We start from the raw sequence: 17,654 nt of genomic DNA on the forward strand, positions 1-17,654 counted from the left end.
TGTTCCTCTCTGCCATTCGTCGACAACTTTTCTATCCCGGAGTCCCAATCAATAGGCTCTGATCCTCAGTGAGCCTGGAGGATTCCTGTGTGCTACAATGAGCAACAAAAAGACCAAAAACTACAACAGACACCAGAGAGGTGACAGAGAATACAGGGAGGAATAAAGAAATGAAATGGAGAAGAGAGAAGGGAAGAAAGAGATGAGGGGCTTCAGAGACAGACATGGTAAAGTACAGTGAGCACATTGGACAGTGGAGTAGAAATGAGAAAAGTGGATGAGGTTGAGAGGGAGAGGAGTGAAAGATCAGGTTTGAGAGATGGAGAGAGTAAAGAGAGAGCGAGGAGAAAAGAGGGAGTGGGGGGAACAGGAGAGGGAGATTATTAGAGTTGGCCAGGTAGAGCCAGTGAAGCTGATCATTGAGGTGAATTGATGTGATTTCATGCTTTGTTTGCAAGATCATTCAGACCAAAGTGCAATGAAGACTTTCCCGCCACATCACATCTTACTGGTATGGGGACTTTATCATATTTCTAACCTCAGAATCCAGCTAGATTGAATCCACAATCTCAGGGGGCAGCCCCCATTCAGCCTCACACAGGAGCACAGAGATTGCCCCTAAAGCCCCGAGATTGGCTATTTGTGACAGGGGCCTGAATATGAGGATACAAGCGGCCCAAACGATGGAGCACTTGTACATGCACGGGCGTAAGTGGACGTGATGTGCTGTGTTTAAGTGTCCCGGGGCGGCCTGGGCTGGTGTGAAATCTCCATGCTCTGGAAGCAGTATTGATTGATCCGTGTCTGTTGTTCACTTTACCAGGATTATCCGCACCAAAGTCCAGCAGCAATTCCACCCGTCCCCTGACGGATCTGTTACGCCGCTCTCCACGCCCGGCCACACCATAGGTAAGCATGAATGAGGGTACAAAAAGATTACAGGACAGTCAAATGAGCCAATCAGGGCGGCTGAAACAGCAGGGACACACCTAAACCTGAACACATACCAGGGGTGTTGTGGCACACAGGTATTGACAATAATCATGATATTTAGAAACTGAAACATTGATATCCAGTTATTAATACACACATGGTTATATGTAAATAATTCAGCACCTTTTCAGACTCTTGATCCACCTGTATACACTTTTATTTTGGTTTGATTAATTTGCCAAACTTTAAGATGAATCGGGACGAAAGCATTTTTTTTCACATTTTCTATAGATAAAACACACACAACACACAATTGAGGCACACACACATACTGTACACACACACACACACACACACACTAACTCCGCTTTCTCCATCAGTGCCCAGCACCGCCTCGCCCCCTGTGACCAGCGCCTCCAACGATCCCGTAGGATCCTACTCCATCAACGGCATTCTGGGTATCCCCCGCTCCAACGGCGAGAAGAGGAAACGAGACGATGGTAAGGGAGACACAAGATCCCTTTGTTTTCCATCCTTTTAATTCTCTCCATCACTCGTCTCCTACTTTTTTTTCTCCTGTGTGTGAAGAAGATGGCATTTATGACAGCGCTGCAGCCAAGTGTGTTTCTCTGTGTGCTGTCTCCAGTGACTTGTTATGTTGTATATCAGGCAGGGCGAGTGTTGAGAGAGTGTTGCGATTCAATCAGCTTTTTGATGCCCTGCGTTTTACCATACGCCTACAGAGCTGCATCTCAATTTTATACCATGCTCAGACGTACTGTAGATATCCCATATAGCTGTCATACAACTCTAATCCCCCTTTGGCAAGGCATCAGGGCTGCTGCTCCTCTATAATGTAACAGAAAAAGAAGCTCTGTTGTGAATCTCTGCCTTGATACTATCCGTTAACTACTAGTCTCTTAATATTCTGCACTATATAGATATAAAGATAAAATTTTCACTCAATTATATTTTAGAGCCTGACTGATATGGAATTTTTTAAGGCTGATACTGACTCTAGAGATGAAAAATTCAAAGATTACCGATATTGCGGCCTATCGACTTTTTTTTTCTTGTGGATCACGCACTGATTTTGTACCGATACGACAATGCAAACATACTCAGAAGTTTGCTTTTTTTAAAGAAAAGACGATTAAGGAATATTGAACATTATCATGCATTATAATTACAATATATTGCATTCTCAACCAATTCTATAAATAAATTTAAAAAATAGAAGAAATAGCTAAATAAACACCAGTACTATATGTTTAGTATCAGTCAATTGCTCACCATTTAAATTAAGAAGAAATAAAATTAAATAAACTGCTAACACCATTTCAAAACCAGCCCAAGCATTTTATTTCTGCATTAAATATTCTGTAAAAAAAAGTTTTCATGTTGGCACGTATCGGACAAATATATGCCAATATCGATAGAAAGCAACATGTCTGCGATAAGCCAATTTTTAAATCAGTCGGGCTCTAATATATTTTATTCTAAAAAAAACATTTAAAAATTCAGTATTAAAGTCTTTTTGAAAGACTGTAGAGTAGTCTATACACTACCAGGGCAAGAAAATAGACCTAGATATGCTCAAAGATTAAGTGGAAGCCTATCCGGTCCAAGCCAGAATTTCTCATTCCAAGGCAAGGCAAGAGAGTGGACACACACTGCCTCAGGGCTAATAGATTATCGGTTTTGCAAACAATTGGCTTTTTTAATGCCTATGAATTAACATGTCCCCGGTGGAGGCCTGAACAGGTGTAGGAACAGACCGTTGGAGGCAGGGAGGGGGCTGCGTGTGTGTGCGTGTGTGTGTGTGTGCGTGCGTGTGCTTGTGTGTGTGTGTGTGTGTGTGTGTGTGTGTGTGTGTGTGTGTACATGTGTGTGTACATATGAGTGTGTGTACATGTGTGATTCTGTGGTACTGCTTTGAGGTGGCTGATGGGATGAAATGGTTGAAATGATCTCAAAGAGCACTCATCAAAACAGGCCACTTCCTTCTTTTATGTTTCTGTCTCTTTAGTTCTCTGGAGTGGCAACCACTTGGATGGAAGGAAAATAGGACATTGTAAGTTGAAGCTAGACAACCTTTTCTTTTGCTTTGGTCAATCAGATCACAATACTTTTCCTCTCAATTACTGTTTTTGCTCTTCCAGGGTTATGAGTTTATGGGGGCTGAGGCGGGGAAGATTTTTCCAATAAATAATCTCACGAGAAATTAAAATGAATTAAGCTAAAGTGAGTGTGGAAAATCATATTTTCCATGTAATGGCATGCAGTTCAATATACAGTAATGCGCAGTGTAGCTTATTTAGAATGTTTATGAAGCAAAGATAGCTGTGGATTTTTAACATGATGCGCTTTATCGTTATCTTTTTTATTTTTATTTTTAAAATTATTTTGCATTTCCCCCTTAATTTGGCCCATTATGTAAAGAGATCCACTTCAGCCCATGTGATTAGTTATTCAAGCCGATTTTTAATTAATTAATTTTAATTTAAAAAAAGAATTCAGTATTGTTATTTTAAATTATAAACTGCAGGTGGATTATCTGACCTGAGCTGGCTAAGAAAGTTAACTGCTAAAATGTTTACATGCAGTCAGACAACTAAAAATGGGAATAAATGCATTAAAATAAGGGGATTCTTGGTGCAGCAAAGAGTTTTCCTGTTGTTTAGAATATTTTATAAATGACTCTCTGGACTCTGTTGCATGTCTGTAAACCAATCAAAGATTTTAAGCGTTACATGTTTGTGCCTGTTTTGTGATGATTTGACTATGATGAACATGAAAAAAAACTTTGCACGGTTCTTGTTCTGCTGGTGTTGAGATGATGGTGGCGTGTGTGTGATCCCAGTGTGGCTGAAGTCAGCGGTTGCCCTTTGAGGAAGAAAAAGGTCCCCATTACTGGAGGGCTGTAGAGATAATGTAGTGTGACACGCGTTATGTACACCGGGTCCCCGTAAGACGAGCTTCAGGGACATAGGTGCCATAAGAGCCATTAATCTGTCCTTGTCATGTGTTATTGCAAATTAAAAGTAGCATGTTACACTGGACGGCTTCGAGTGAAGATGGGAGGAGGTAAAAGGGAGATAGAGGAGCAGCGGAATGAGAGGGGAAAAAGTGCTTTTATGAGGGGAGGAGGGAAGAAGGAGATCCTGGCGGCTTCAATGAGAGTTGAGCAAGAATTAGTTTTAGGATTTGTGCATGCAGATATACACACCTAGGCACGGGAATGTGTGTGTTAAGTGTGTCTGTTTGTAACTTCAGACGCTCCTCACACAGTGAACATAGTGACATTTAAAAGAATTTGCAATTCTGCAGAGAAAAGCTATTAATTCACAAATTAACATCTCCCCCCTCCCTCCCTCCCTCTATCTTGGATGTGCAAGCTATCGAAAAGACAAAAGAAATAGCCTTAAGGGGGGAAAAGAGAGAGTCTCAGCCCTATCTGTGGAGAGATTGGTTTGCATGTCTGCAAGCAGCGATACCAATTATGCCAGTGCTGGGAGAATGCGTCTCAATGCGCCCCCTCCTTTGCTCCACCCCCCCCCCCCCCCCCCCCAACCCCCTCCTCCTCTCCCCCCCTACCACCACCACCACCACCACCACCCCGAATCTATCCATAGCCAGATTTATTTGTGTATCTCATTACAGGAAATGGAATGTTGTTCCTGCCAAATGCATTAATAGTGAAGTGGGGAAATTAGCCTGTTGTACAGCATGCTCTCACTCAGTCATTTAAACCTATGGTGGAAGTGGGAGCCAAGAAAAGACAGAGAGCACTGCTGTGTGATTGTCAAATGTGCATTACAGTGCTAGAAGTCCTTGAACTCATTTAAAAAGTTTGGGTCTTCCGGTAGTTTCTCGAAGATGATTTCAAACTAATTCTTCTGTGAAACATACCTGCACTAATTCTGTTTTTATTAGAGCTTTATGTAAATTCAGTGTTTTTTGGTCTGAGCACAGGATGACAGGTTACTCCTGCTGAATGCACGCAGGTTGATGTGACCTAGGTGTATGTTTCTCTCATCGCTGGCTAACCACGTCGTCCTGGATGGAGCCCAGTGGAGCTCAGGGGAGGACAGGCAGTAGGGAGCCACAGTGATAAATTAGATGGAGAAAGCAAAGGTCATAACTTGTGATTGTAGCGTGGGTGTGGGATGAGTGTAGAAGGAGCTGATGAGTGTGTGAGCGGGGAGAGAAAAATATGGCCTAGCAGGTTGTTCATTCATGACATAAAAGAACGATCGCATGCAGCAGCCAGAGTCATATCCACCTTGTTCAATAGCTTGAGGAAAAATGAATACAGTCGCTGTTTTGATTTGTTCGAATTTGATATTTGGCCCTTTTGGAGATTGTCCGGTGTGTATCTTTTAACACATATGACCCATTTGTGGAGTTTGAATCAGTTAGTGTATGGATTTGAACCTGGGCCTACACTGGTTGGCTAGTCAAGCCAGTCCATGACAATGAGTCAATAGAGGATCACTTTAGAAAATAAATGCATCCAGAGCGAGACAGAAATAAATGGAATCATGAGCACCATGATGGCCCTGATGGGGTGTGTGTGAGAGAGAAAAGCCCAGGTTTGAGAGGGGCCACAGAGCGTAACATAGAGACAAGAAGCTGTTAGGGCCCGACAGTAGAGGAGGACACAAAGGGTCCACATTGCATTTCTCCCCCTCCTCCTTTTCTGCTCTTTCTCTGTCGTTCTTTCTCTTCCGCATTTCATTCCTTCTCTGATCGTCCCCCTCTTCTTCAGAGGAGTCTTGCGGGTTAACCATTTGCATTCGGCAACATGGCTGCGTGAGACCCCACGTATAGTTGTAAACAATATACAATGAGATCCGTCACAAAAAATATAAGGAGAGGGAATTCACTCAATGAAGAGGAATCATGTCAGAGAAAAGTCAATTACGGGCAGCGATGCCGAGAATTAATGGAGCGATGCATTACTCAGCTTGAGGAGGGAGAAAACGCAAGAGAAAAGAGGGGATACGTTAATTGCATTTCCACAAATACTCGCCACACAGGGTGGCAACGCTAAACGACAGACCGGTCTAGAGGAGGGTAGAGATGAAAGCACAGGAGGACAAAGAAAAACAAGACATGGGAATGGAGTCGTGCTAAAGAGGGAGACTGCAAAATGTTCTTCTTATCGAGTCATGTTTGTCCTAAATTACCTATTTAACAAAAACAAGGGAAAGAAATTAATATTTAAACATACGTCTAATGAAAACCAAAGTGTTTGTTTTATGAAATGCAGTTTCGTATTTCTAGTAGAGCTGCAGCAGTTAGTTGACTAATGATTCATTCAATCAACAGAAAAATAATCGCCAACTATTTCGATAATAATTAGTCTACTTTTTATATTTTCATATTAAAATGAATATGTTTGGGTTTTGGTCTGACAAGACAAGACATTTAAAGACACTTTGCACTTTTAGAAAAACTAGGATGGACATTTTTCACTATTTTCTGACATTTTATAGAACAAATGATTAACCGATTAATCTAGAAAATTATCAGTAATGAAAATTGTCATTAGTTGCAGCCCTATTCTCTAGTTTGTGTTGCAGTAATATACGTCATTCTTTCTTGTTTAAAGACGTATTTCAAGAATAAATAAATGCAATAGTCTCACTGCACCATATTATGTTTTGATTGAATAAAATAGCTACTTTTTAGTTCCACACAATGGGCAAACATAACTTTACATTCATTTGGCAGTTTTGTCTATATCGACCGCCCCCCCCATAAACACACATCAGCAGCAGTTCAGTGTCTTGCACAAGGACACTTTGACATGTGGGCAGGAGTAGCCAGGAATCAAATCACCAACCTTGAAATAAAGACAGAGTCTTTCTCCCGCCTGATCCACAGCTACTCTCTTATTACTGTTATAAACTGTGTCAAAATAGTACTTTTATTTATTTATTCTACACTTTATGCTGGGGCCTGGATCTGAGGATTTAAATGAAAGTAAATAAAATAACTAGAGTGCTTCAAAAACACTATCAACGCAGCCCCAGTGCTGGCAGTGAGTGCAAATATCAAATAAGCATCACTATGCCTGCTGACAGTCAGTACACTGGTTGGTGGTGCTAAATCGAATTAATAAAGCTCTTAAACACGCCACAACATAACAGGATCTTAACAGCCATGGCAGTGTTGCTGCCTCTCTCCCTCTCTCTCCCCCACCCCACCCACCTCTCTCCTTTCCGCTTCAGGGATTTCATAAATATAGCTAGCTTACAGGGAAGGAGTGTTCACCCTCTGGGTATACCAGTTTGTTTGTGCTCTCTTCTCTTTTTTTATTCAAGCATAACTGCATTTTTAAAAAACATCAACAAATGATCCACAATTTGCGATAGCATCATTTCACCTATCAGCGGAGGACGCGCAGCCTCTGATCTAGGAAACCCCATGTCATTGATTTACGGAGAGAGCCGGGCGGTGTGTAGGAATTCATTTGCCTTTCAAACAAGCCCCCACCTCTACTCTCCGCTGAGTTATCTTATCAGAGGGACAGGGGAGATGAAAGAAGGACATAAAGTGCCACCATGCCACCGCAGGACGTTAACATCCCCCTTAGAGACAAAGCAAAACAGAACCGCTTTGATACCATTGTGGTCTGTCTCACAGTAGCTACTGTTGTTTGTTAATGCTGTATGTGTGTGCGTACAAATGGCTGAACATGCATGAGTGTGTTAGAAAAGGATTCTTTTCAGCAAGATAAGTTGCAGCTTCATGCCCATTTTTTTTTTGTTTGTCTTCAGGGCTTTGAGTTGATACAAAGTCCACTTAAAATGTTTGAATGCGTCATTATGAAATATATAACTTTTAGACACAACGAGGCCAAACAGCATCCGCTTATTCAAGCTGATCAAAGAAAGTACATTGTTTTAGGTTTGAGTGTCACCGCTGGAGAGTCTTGTTTTTATCTCGGTTTGTCTCCTCACACTTTGGTGTTAAAACCAAGAGATGCAGTCAGCTGGTGCTGTGGGAGTGATAAGAGAATACCTGCTGAGACACCCAAAGGGGTTGAAGAAACACTGAGAAAATGAAGCCAGTCAATGAGACACAGAAACACACACACACACACACACACACACGATCTGACAGTCGGGCTTCACACTCCACTTGACACGCTGACTGTCAAAGGATGAATCTGATTTATTGCAGCTATCTTATGATATATGTCAAACAAGAACCTCTAATGGCGATTTCTGAAAGTAAATGATTTAGTATTATTCCTATTTAAAGGCCGAATCAGTAATTCTTCGACCACATAAATTTGAAATATATTCACATGCATAACTCAAGAGTTAGAGATGAAAAACTTGTGTGTGTTTTAACCGAACGTGATTAAAAATTAGGCCTGTCTCAGTCCAATTTCTAAACCATTATTGGTGTAAACAAACCTCTAACAATACCCCATAGGTGTTGCTAATATAGATTTAGTTGTTGTTTATTGTTAGTCCTTGGGCTAAAATGCTTGTCAATCAATTAGCAGGTTCCAAAATGTTGTTTTTAATTTTGCTACTGAGGCTTTTTTATTTACATTTAGACCCCAGTCAGCTGAACAAAAAAAAAGGTATTGCTTGTTTCTGCAAACCACAGATATGTTGATATGAAATGTTTTTGGCATCCTGTAATGTCAGTATAAGATGCTCCTGCCTGTCGATGCCATATATTGAGCTTCACAGTGCACATAGTGTGGAGGTCGGGGTTGGACGGGTCAAATACACCAGACTTTCACCCAGGAGGCTGTTATTTGTGTCCCATGTGAAACCAAAAGTCAATGTTATTTAAACGTAACCCATAAATTAACAACTATACGTAAATGGGTGACAATTTACATGATAGACTAAGTCAACTAGTCATTTTTCTTTTCAAATATTTATTGAAATTGCTTCCAGACGTTACATGCAGAAATGTTTTTTTCCCCCAAACCGTAATCCTTTTCCTAACCATAACAAAAATAAGTATTTTTTTATGTTTGAATTCACAACATTAACCATGTGTTTAAACTGCATCTACTTGGTTCAGAAACATCAAGATTCAACGCATCTATAGTTTGCAGAAAATGTACAAAACAACATTTATTCTGGCAACTGGCTTTATTTAGATCACAGACCAAAAAGTGTCCTATGATGTGAATGTATGTCCTTTTGCAGCCAATTCAGAAGGCCTGATTAAGTGTGTGAGAGGGTGCTGAGTATAAGCATGCTCCTCCATAGTGAATGACAAACACTTGCTATTGATCGAGCTCGCCTCTTTTCTCCGACCAGCTGATATGAGGTAATTAATGACTCCATTTTCTTCTGTACCACAGACAACAATTGAGTCTCATACAGCAACACTAATGATGCAACCCCAACCCTCCACCCAAGGGAGCTGTTTGAAAAAAAAAAAAAGCATGTGCTAAAATATTTAACCGATGGTAGGAAAAACACGTAGCAGAAGAAAAAAACCCAAATTCTTTCATAAATGTTACACAAAGCTAAAGTCAATATATTTTAGCCGAGAAACACACATGTACACACACAATCCGTTCTACACATGCACACACTCATACCCAATTGCAGTCCCCTATTCCATTCTCTCCATGGATCTATTTCTTGGTGCGAGTCGGGTTCATCCTCTGGCCTCAGCCATTGAAAAAAGGTCAAGCAGCCGAGCAGAATGGCAATAACGCCCCTGAAATGGTACCATCAGTGGAACATGATTGATCAATTGAATTCCATAGCACAGAAAAATGTGGGATTAAGTAGAGTATTATACGCACAATGAGTTGAGGCATGATGTTCATTCCAAGTTCATTTCGCCTCCCTCCTCTGCTGGCGGATCAGGCAATCAATAGCGGCCTTGCATATCATATATCACCGCTGGCTCGCCCAGGAGAGAACATAATCTGCTGCAAATTTAGAATGACAGATTTGTATGGGAGCTAAAGCCCTCATCCGCTGTTGGCGTTGGGGTATAGGGAGGAAGGGAGGGTGGCGGGTGGCAGGCAGTGGAGTGGAGGTTCCTGGGATGCTGGCTGGAGGTTTTAGCTGCAGATTTTTTTTTTCTTCTTTTAGTGTTCAGGACTTGATGAGTGAGCAGAGGGAGAGCTGTGGCGGCGGCGGCGGCGGGCTCCCTGGCCGAGTTGATAGGGTCAGAGATCAGGAGAACGAGGGACGCATGGGCTCATTTGTTTATATAGAGTGTGACCGAGTGAGGAAATGCATACGCTTGCCCTCGACGCCCCGTCCTCATTCGGCCCTGAGTACCGTCCCCACTCCATTCTGTTTTCCAGAAGACGGGCAATATGTGGGGGATGGAGGGAGAGAAAGAGAGACAGAGAGAGGGAAGGGTAATATGTTCAGGAGGAAATAGTACAGTTAAATAATGGCCCTCCATTTCCCGCTGGCAGAATGAGAGGCTCTGTATGTAATCGCCAGCCCTACTTTCTCCTCCTGAAATACACGCTCTCCCTTACAAGTATATATTTGCACTGAAGGTAATCCATCAATTACCATAGACCTATCACATGATGACCGTGCTGATGGTGGCCACGAGAAGATGTGGGGGGGAGGCAGAGCTGCTTGAGTGAGTGTCTGTGTGTGAGGGAAAGAGAGAGGGAGACAGTGAAAAACAGAGAGGGAGATAAAAGGCAGACATGCTGCTTGAATTTACTACTGCTCCTCATGCCATCACTCTCACACCCGTTGAGCTAAAAAAAAAAAATATCCTTATTCTTATCTCACACTGCTAGCCTGCTAGAATAATATCAAGTTAAAAGACTGGAGCTATGTCCTGATGCAGACTGTTGTCGCCCTTCCTTCTCTCCTCTCCTTCTTTCTCTAGATGGCTCTGATGGCTCAGGCCCGGGCAGCGACTCTCAGGGCAGCGTGGAGAGTTTAAGGAAGCACCTGCGAGCGGACGCCTTCACCCAGCAGCAGCTGGAGGCCCTGGACCGTGTGTTCGAACGTCCTTCTTACCCTGATGTCTTCCCCACTTCAGAACACATCAAACCTGAACAGGTTGGTCACACAGATTTCTTTCCACACATTTAAATTTTACAGCCAAGCACTGACAACCTGCTTTCTTTTCTCCTGTCCTTCTTCGGTAAAATAGTATACATTGATTTTTTAACACTATAAAGAGAATAAACTGGCACACATAGGTGCCAAAAAGCTCTGTACAACTTCTTGCTCCAAGCAACCTACAAGCCTACAGCCTATTACAGCGGATAACCTTTATTTACATTCATTAGACTGTTAAACAACAAGAGACTATTAATTTTTTCATTGGAACTCTATGTGGGTGCCCATGCAGCCTTAGCAGTGCCCTAATTGAGTTCATTTTCATCTCTGCGCGATCGCGGGGAATTACAGCGGCGATAAATCAGAGGGACAGCCCCTCAGCCTGCTATACAGCCCCTAATGCAGCTAATTACCAAAGTGATTTCTACGGCAAGATCAATACCAAAACGAATTGGAAATGACTTGCAATCACAAAGAGTGGAGGAGAAGGTATTAAAAAGGCGAGAGGAAGGTGGTGGAGGGGGGAGAAAAACGGCATCAGAATGGTCCAGAAAAATCAGTTTTAATTTAATGTAATATTAATCAGGCCGCTTTCCACTCTTTCTGTGCACCTCCTTTTTTTTCACTGTTTCCAACACCCCCTCCTTTTCTTAAACTGGTGAAAAGGTGGGATATTAGGCTATTAGGGGCTTGTCTGGTGTCTGCGTCAGGGCATTAAAAAGCCATTTTGAAGAGGCCAGGCTGAATAGGCCTCATCCCTCCCACACTTCTGGCAGCCATGTGGTCAGGTCATTCAGGCCCCTCTGTGCTTGCCACTCGCCCTCCGCCCAGCCCTGCCCAGCCCTGCCCACAGCCCATCTGCATGACAAAATGGCTCTTGTGCTGCTGAGGCCCAGCGGAATAGAGAGGAACATCCAGCCTAGTGCCAGGGAACAGTTGTAAGCAGACAATTAGAGTTTATCTGGGATAGAGGCAGACAAGACTGGGGTCACCAGCTCGCCCCTGTGGGACCCCCCGTCCCATTGAGACAAACAGATGCACACACGCACTCTGACACAAACACTCACAGACACAAATGTGTGCACACACACTTATCCTTTCAAAGAGGAAGAAGAGCCAGGTCAGGAAGTGTCATCTCATTAACAAACAGGATTCATCACAGCTGCTAGCCGATTATTAACCTGGGATTAAAGTAAATATAGAGATAGTTGGTGTTTGATCTATACATCAAACCTGCGTTCAAAAACACCTACTTTTCTTTTACTTTAAGTACATATTTCAGCTGCCCCATCAAAGTATGTACTGTTGCATTGGGACATACTACTTTTACCCTCTTGCTCATATATACTGTGCAGAGGATTGTGGGTCAGAATAGCCAGAAAAGCATTCTGGCTTGCACACTTCAAAATGCAACTAGAGATGCAGTAGGAGATCCTGGTATTTTTGGCATTCAACATATTATGTATTGTGACATTTTCTGGCATTCTAAATAGTATGGTATTATAACGCACACTAAGTTTTCTTATGCTGTGCTGCACTTTTTTGAATGACAAATTGTAAAACATGAAAGATGGCAGCGGTTTTATCACAGTTGAAAAGATATGCAATGAAAACCTCCAATATGAAGTAAATAATACTAATAAAAGCATGAAAGGCGTAAAACAATACACATTATTTTATCATTTTATTAACCCAGTTTTATGTGTTCATCCTGGAGGCGAGAACACAAAGGTTGATTTTGAGGTTGTACTCCCCTTTAAAAAACCACACCACATGTCTCTCCTGTAACAAAGCCCTGAATGTCTCCTCCCTTGACTGGTCACAGGGATGACTGCAGTGGAGCACAAAGAGCCAGCTGACACCCCGTCCTTTCACTCCTCTCCCAATCCTTCTCTCATCCCTCTCTCCCTTTCTGCCTTCTCCTCAGACAAGCCCTAATGCATGCATACATCATAGGTCTTGGTAAAGCATGGGGAGCGGGGTCGGGACGGGTTGGTGAGGGGGGGTGCTCGCAGAATTCACAGGAAATATTCAGAAGGAAACACAGTGAGAGGATCACAGACAGCTTCCTCAGATACACTAGGGGTTTCCTTCAGACATATTTCATATATAACTGGAAAAGCTGCTCTAAAACTTGCACACAAAGTGGACTTGCATGCAGTGCATGGGAGATCATGACACAATCTGGTGGAATGTAAAATTATTTCATATAGAAACTGTTAATAGCTCTTCTCACATGCATTTCTCCGCTGACACATTTTTGCATCTGTTTTGTGTTTGTCTACAGGCGAATGAGTACTCGCTCCCGTCCCTGAACGCTGGCCTGGATGACGTGAAGCCGAGCCTTTCCACCAGCGCCAGCTCCGACCTCGCCTCCAGTGTCTCCCAGAGCTACTCTGTTGTGACAGGTACAATCTAACTCACGCTAGATTGATCCCTAAAAGAATACACACAGCTGCAGCAGGTCGAAAACATCTGCAGCAAGGTGGTCAAACTCAGGACAGAGAACACAAACATAGCATTGACAGTAGCTCTGTTTTTACTACTACTGCGTCTTAAATATTGTTTCACGGCATCTTCCTAACTATTCTCCAAAAGTTTTTTTAGTTCAAATAAAACCATATCATACTCATGATTACATACTATATCAAATTTTTCCAAATTCCTCTCCGCCCCCACTCACCAGCCGAGTGAATCTGATGCTAAACAAATTTTACTCATTCCTCATCCTCCTGATATAAAACAAATCAGTCTAATTAAATCCTATAATCATCAGAGGCCACATGTGCACACTTTTGCAGCTGTTAAAGGTGAGAGCAGCTGACATATGAGGTTAAACTGCACCTAAACCATATGACAATGCACTATATACTGTCATTTTACACCCAGAATATGTCACTTCATAATACTAACTGATAATACTGATAATCACTCAGTTGTTTGTGCCTTCACCTCTAAGCTGTTATCCGTATGGATTAAAGTATTAAAATGTAAAACTCCACTGATTTAAATTAACTTTTTATAGTGTTTTCCTCAGATTTGTTCAACTTTGACTGAGCATTGTAAAAAATCATCTTGATATTGCATCATGATTGAGTAATCAAGATTTTGACTGCCGCTTCCTTATGGCGCTCACATTTTCCAGCGTTATTAAATTCTTATCACCAAATGAAAAAGCTCTTTCGAGCCACTTTTTGAGGCACTCTGTGTATTTATTTCTGAGGGACAGAGCGAAGCGATATATATCATCTGAGCCCATTAAATCCTACAGGCCTTTCACACGCTGCTCCTAACTGGCTATTGTGTTAGCCCGGATTGGCCCGCTAACAGATTGACTGGGAGCACTTCTCATAAGAGACAGCTGCTGTTCTCGCCGCGACACGACGTTGTCATCAAAGGCTATGATAGCCTGTTGATTGACAGCGGCTGGAATAGCACCGTGGCTGGCTGGCTGCCTCATGCTGTGGAGAGAGAGAGAGAGACCCAGATACAGATGACACACACACTGAAATTACAGTTTTTTTCCAACTGCTGCTGTTTTCAATAGTTACTTCCACTGAGAGCCAACAGGTAATGGCAGGTGCAGTGTATTGAATATCTTGTAGTATTAGCTATCTGTATCATATAACCCACACTGACCCACCCTGTATTGCACTATGGCTTCTTTTGCTCTGCTGTCGAGGTTGATGGCCGCCTGGTTAATTGAAATGTTGTTTCAATGTGGCTGCTGAGGCTCGTTCCCAGGAGAGGTTAGGTTTACTGATGGCCACACTGACTCCAGAGTAATATGCCAGTCTTTAATAAAACACCCATAATTATGCAGTGGGCACCAAAGTCAATGAATCCACTGTGTATATGTGTGTATGAGAGAAAGAGTAAGTAAAGAGGAGGACAGCATGATTGAAAACTGCAGTGGCCCTTCTCAAATGATCCCTACAGTCCAGCCCCGGACTCAGACACAGAGCGATGGGAAAAGAAAGACCCCTTTTTTATTCCTGAATATGTGGGAGGTAGATTTGCCCCAGAAAGTTGGGCCTCAGGAGAAGAAAGGTGTGTTTTTGTCTTTTATGCTGGGCTCCTCCTATGAAAGCGGTCTCGCTCTGGGGAGCACACTCATAGCAGGTGGCCTTCAAGCCACCTGGGGGCCGGGGGGCCTCCTAAAGCGATACATGTGAGGGCCACAGATTGCATAATGAGCAGGCAAACTAAGAAAACTTTTCTTAAGAGTGGAAAATGACAACACACTTTAGCACAAGCATTAAAAAATGAGTATTTTGAGCACCAAATTAAAGCCAGAAGTAATATCCAGTAAGCTTTTATTATTTAATTTTAACGACTATGCAAAGTAATGCATGAAGCATTTGATTGGGTGGAGGTTGTTACTGCATAACATTATTTTTTCTGCCATTAGCAAACCCTGTAAATAGGAATGTTTGCCAAGGCTGAAAAATGCTAAATTACCTTCCTCACTTAGGCTGGGATCCAATTATCAATAAATTACGCTCTCATACTGGATGGAGCTACGAGATTATATTCATTCTTTAAATGTTTTCTGCTCCCAATTAAAATTCATACAGTTATTGATCTTGTTGATTTTTATGTCCTCAAATTTGCATAATCTATTAAAGATGAATGATTAATGAAGTGCTCAGTTTTGCGTTCCAAGGGCGCTAGTGAAAGCAATGTCGGCCATCTTTTGTGTCCTCTGTTTACCCTGATGTGTGAAAGAGACGGTTACCTAGGAAGGAGGGCGGCAGCCAAACCAGAGAGACGCAGGGCACTGAAACGCACCAGTGGGATTTAGTAAGAGTCACCAATCATTTACAAAAGATTTCCTCTCCTACTTTTCTCTCTCGCACAATGACTGTCTTTAGATTTTCAATATATAAATTTAAAATCATTGTAGTGTTACCATTTTGTAAAAACCACCACCAACAAAAAACATTTGTCAATAATTTCTTGAAAGTTATTCTCTTATCCTCTTTTAAGGACTTCTTGTTAATTTGACAAGTAGATTATGTTAAATATCACAGATTTACTTATTAACATGTTTACACTAGTGCTGTGCATATTTTTAGTACTTTTGAATCGTAATTTGTGTGCAAACTGTAGAGAAACTGCTGTGTGTCTGTGTCCAGTGGAAGAACACTGTGAACTGTTGTGTGCAGATAGAACAACATGCCATGATTAACTCCTGCTCTCTGGCTCCGCTCCAGAATTTATGACTGCACACTTTTCTATTGAAACCTGAACAGAGAAAACAGCATTAGTATTCTGTAGATCCAGTGCCTCTTGACTTACTAATCCTGAGACTTTAAATGTGAGACAAATTATGGTAGAGTATTGTGGCTATGTATCAGTAATTAAATAGGTCCAATGAGAGTACAGTGGTCTCTGTGAAGGTTGGGCTCCATAATCACTCTCACCAGAGTCTGTAGGGAGGCTGGGTGTAAATGGGCACCCCTCTGACCTACTTCAACTCTAGCAGATGCTCCTTCTCTCTTTTTATCTATCTACCTATTTACCTCTCTTTTTAGGTGACAAAAACATGAATTATTTCATAATAATTTCAGCCAAAATGTACACCACCACACTCTGAGCCCCTTTTTTCATGACTTGGAAGTACCAGCCATTCTCTGCTGGGTGGCAAACAACAAACAGCAGCCTAACCAGTGGTGCCTGGTGTGTCACCTGGTGACAAACGGCGTGTCTCAGCTCAGTTAACACCTGCAGCCCCAAGCTCGGAAATTAATGTTTATATCACCCCCCCACAATAGCACACTACCCTTTGAGCACACATTTGATAATGAATGACTTTAAACTTGTGAATGGGGAATTCAAGGTATTTGGCCCTGCATATGTTCTTTACTAACAACTGGACGGAGCCTTTTACTATCTTTTTTCCTTAAAAAGCTGTTAAAATGAGTGGATTCCAACCAATATTGGCCAATTATTAGATATATCTGTATCTATAGGTATCTCCATGAATGTTATATCGATATGAAAACTTTTAAAAGAAAACTTTATTATAGCCCTTCTTCAAGTTATTTCTTTAGCCATCTGAATACCTTATTTGTATAGTATGGGTGCAAAATTTGTGAACTATTTTCATTCCAGCTCAAAACTTCATTATATTGGTTGCTATATTGGTAATCAGTGAATTTTTCCCCTCTAAAATCTATATTAATCTCAAAAATCCCACATCAGTCAGGCTCTATGAATCACCACCTCGACAGTGCAGCAGAGTGAAGGCTGTACTTGAAGAAAACGTGAATGTGTCCCTGTCAGGGTAAATTTAACATTTAGTTCTCTGAGGACTCCTCCAGATGACTTTGCCCTACCTACCCGATCTTGAATATACTGCAGGAATAAAAAGTTCTCAGCAGATTGAGTGTCAGCATCTGAAAACAAGAGTTCTGCCAGTAAATGGTTTGTGCGCTGAAGTTCCTTGGTGTACGCTTAAAAATGAAATGCTCACTTATAAGAGAAGGCTGTTGTAGCTATATCTGGACGCATCACTCTGAGGGCCGTTGTAGGTTCTTAACAGTCCATTTCTATGGTTGATGGGGTCTGCAGACGTGGTATCAGTGGTGGAGCAGAGACAGATGTTGGAGAACTCTATAGCGTCTCCACTCTTTCAGAGATGTGTTTGCTGGGGAGAAGAGTCCCCAAGGACCC

At 42.0% G+C, this 17,654-nt stretch overlaps 1 protein-coding gene across 11 annotated transcripts in view; it reads left to right on the forward strand.

Annotated features, from left to right (window-relative positions):
• Window positions 1–17,654, forward strand: part of pax2a (paired box 2a) — a 31,250-nt gene that overhangs the window by 5,666 nt on the left and 7,930 nt on the right. For 6 of the 11 annotated variants that reach the window (XM_059358858.1, XM_059358854.1, XM_059358851.1 and 3 more), the window contains 5 exons: window positions 824–909; window positions 1,314–1,433; window positions 2,963–3,007; window positions 10,798–10,973; window positions 13,264–13,384. In XM_059358858.1, coding sequence (XP_059214841.1) covers window positions 824–909; window positions 1,314–1,433; window positions 2,963–3,007; window positions 10,798–10,973; window positions 13,264–13,384 — 548 coding nt within the window. The remainder of the gene's footprint in view (window positions 1–823; window positions 910–1,313; window positions 1,434–2,962; window positions 3,008–10,797; window positions 10,974–13,263; window positions 13,385–17,654) is intronic. The other 5 variants (XM_059358857.1, XM_059358855.1, XM_059358849.1 and 2 more) reach the window with 1 other exon arrangement.

Source organism: Centropristis striata, chromosome 20 (assembly GCF_030273125.1).
Source record: "Centropristis striata isolate RG_2023a ecotype Rhode Island chromosome 20, C.striata_1.0, whole genome shotgun sequence".
Taxonomy (NCBI): Eukaryota; Metazoa; Chordata; class Actinopteri; order Perciformes; family Serranidae; genus Centropristis; species Centropristis striata.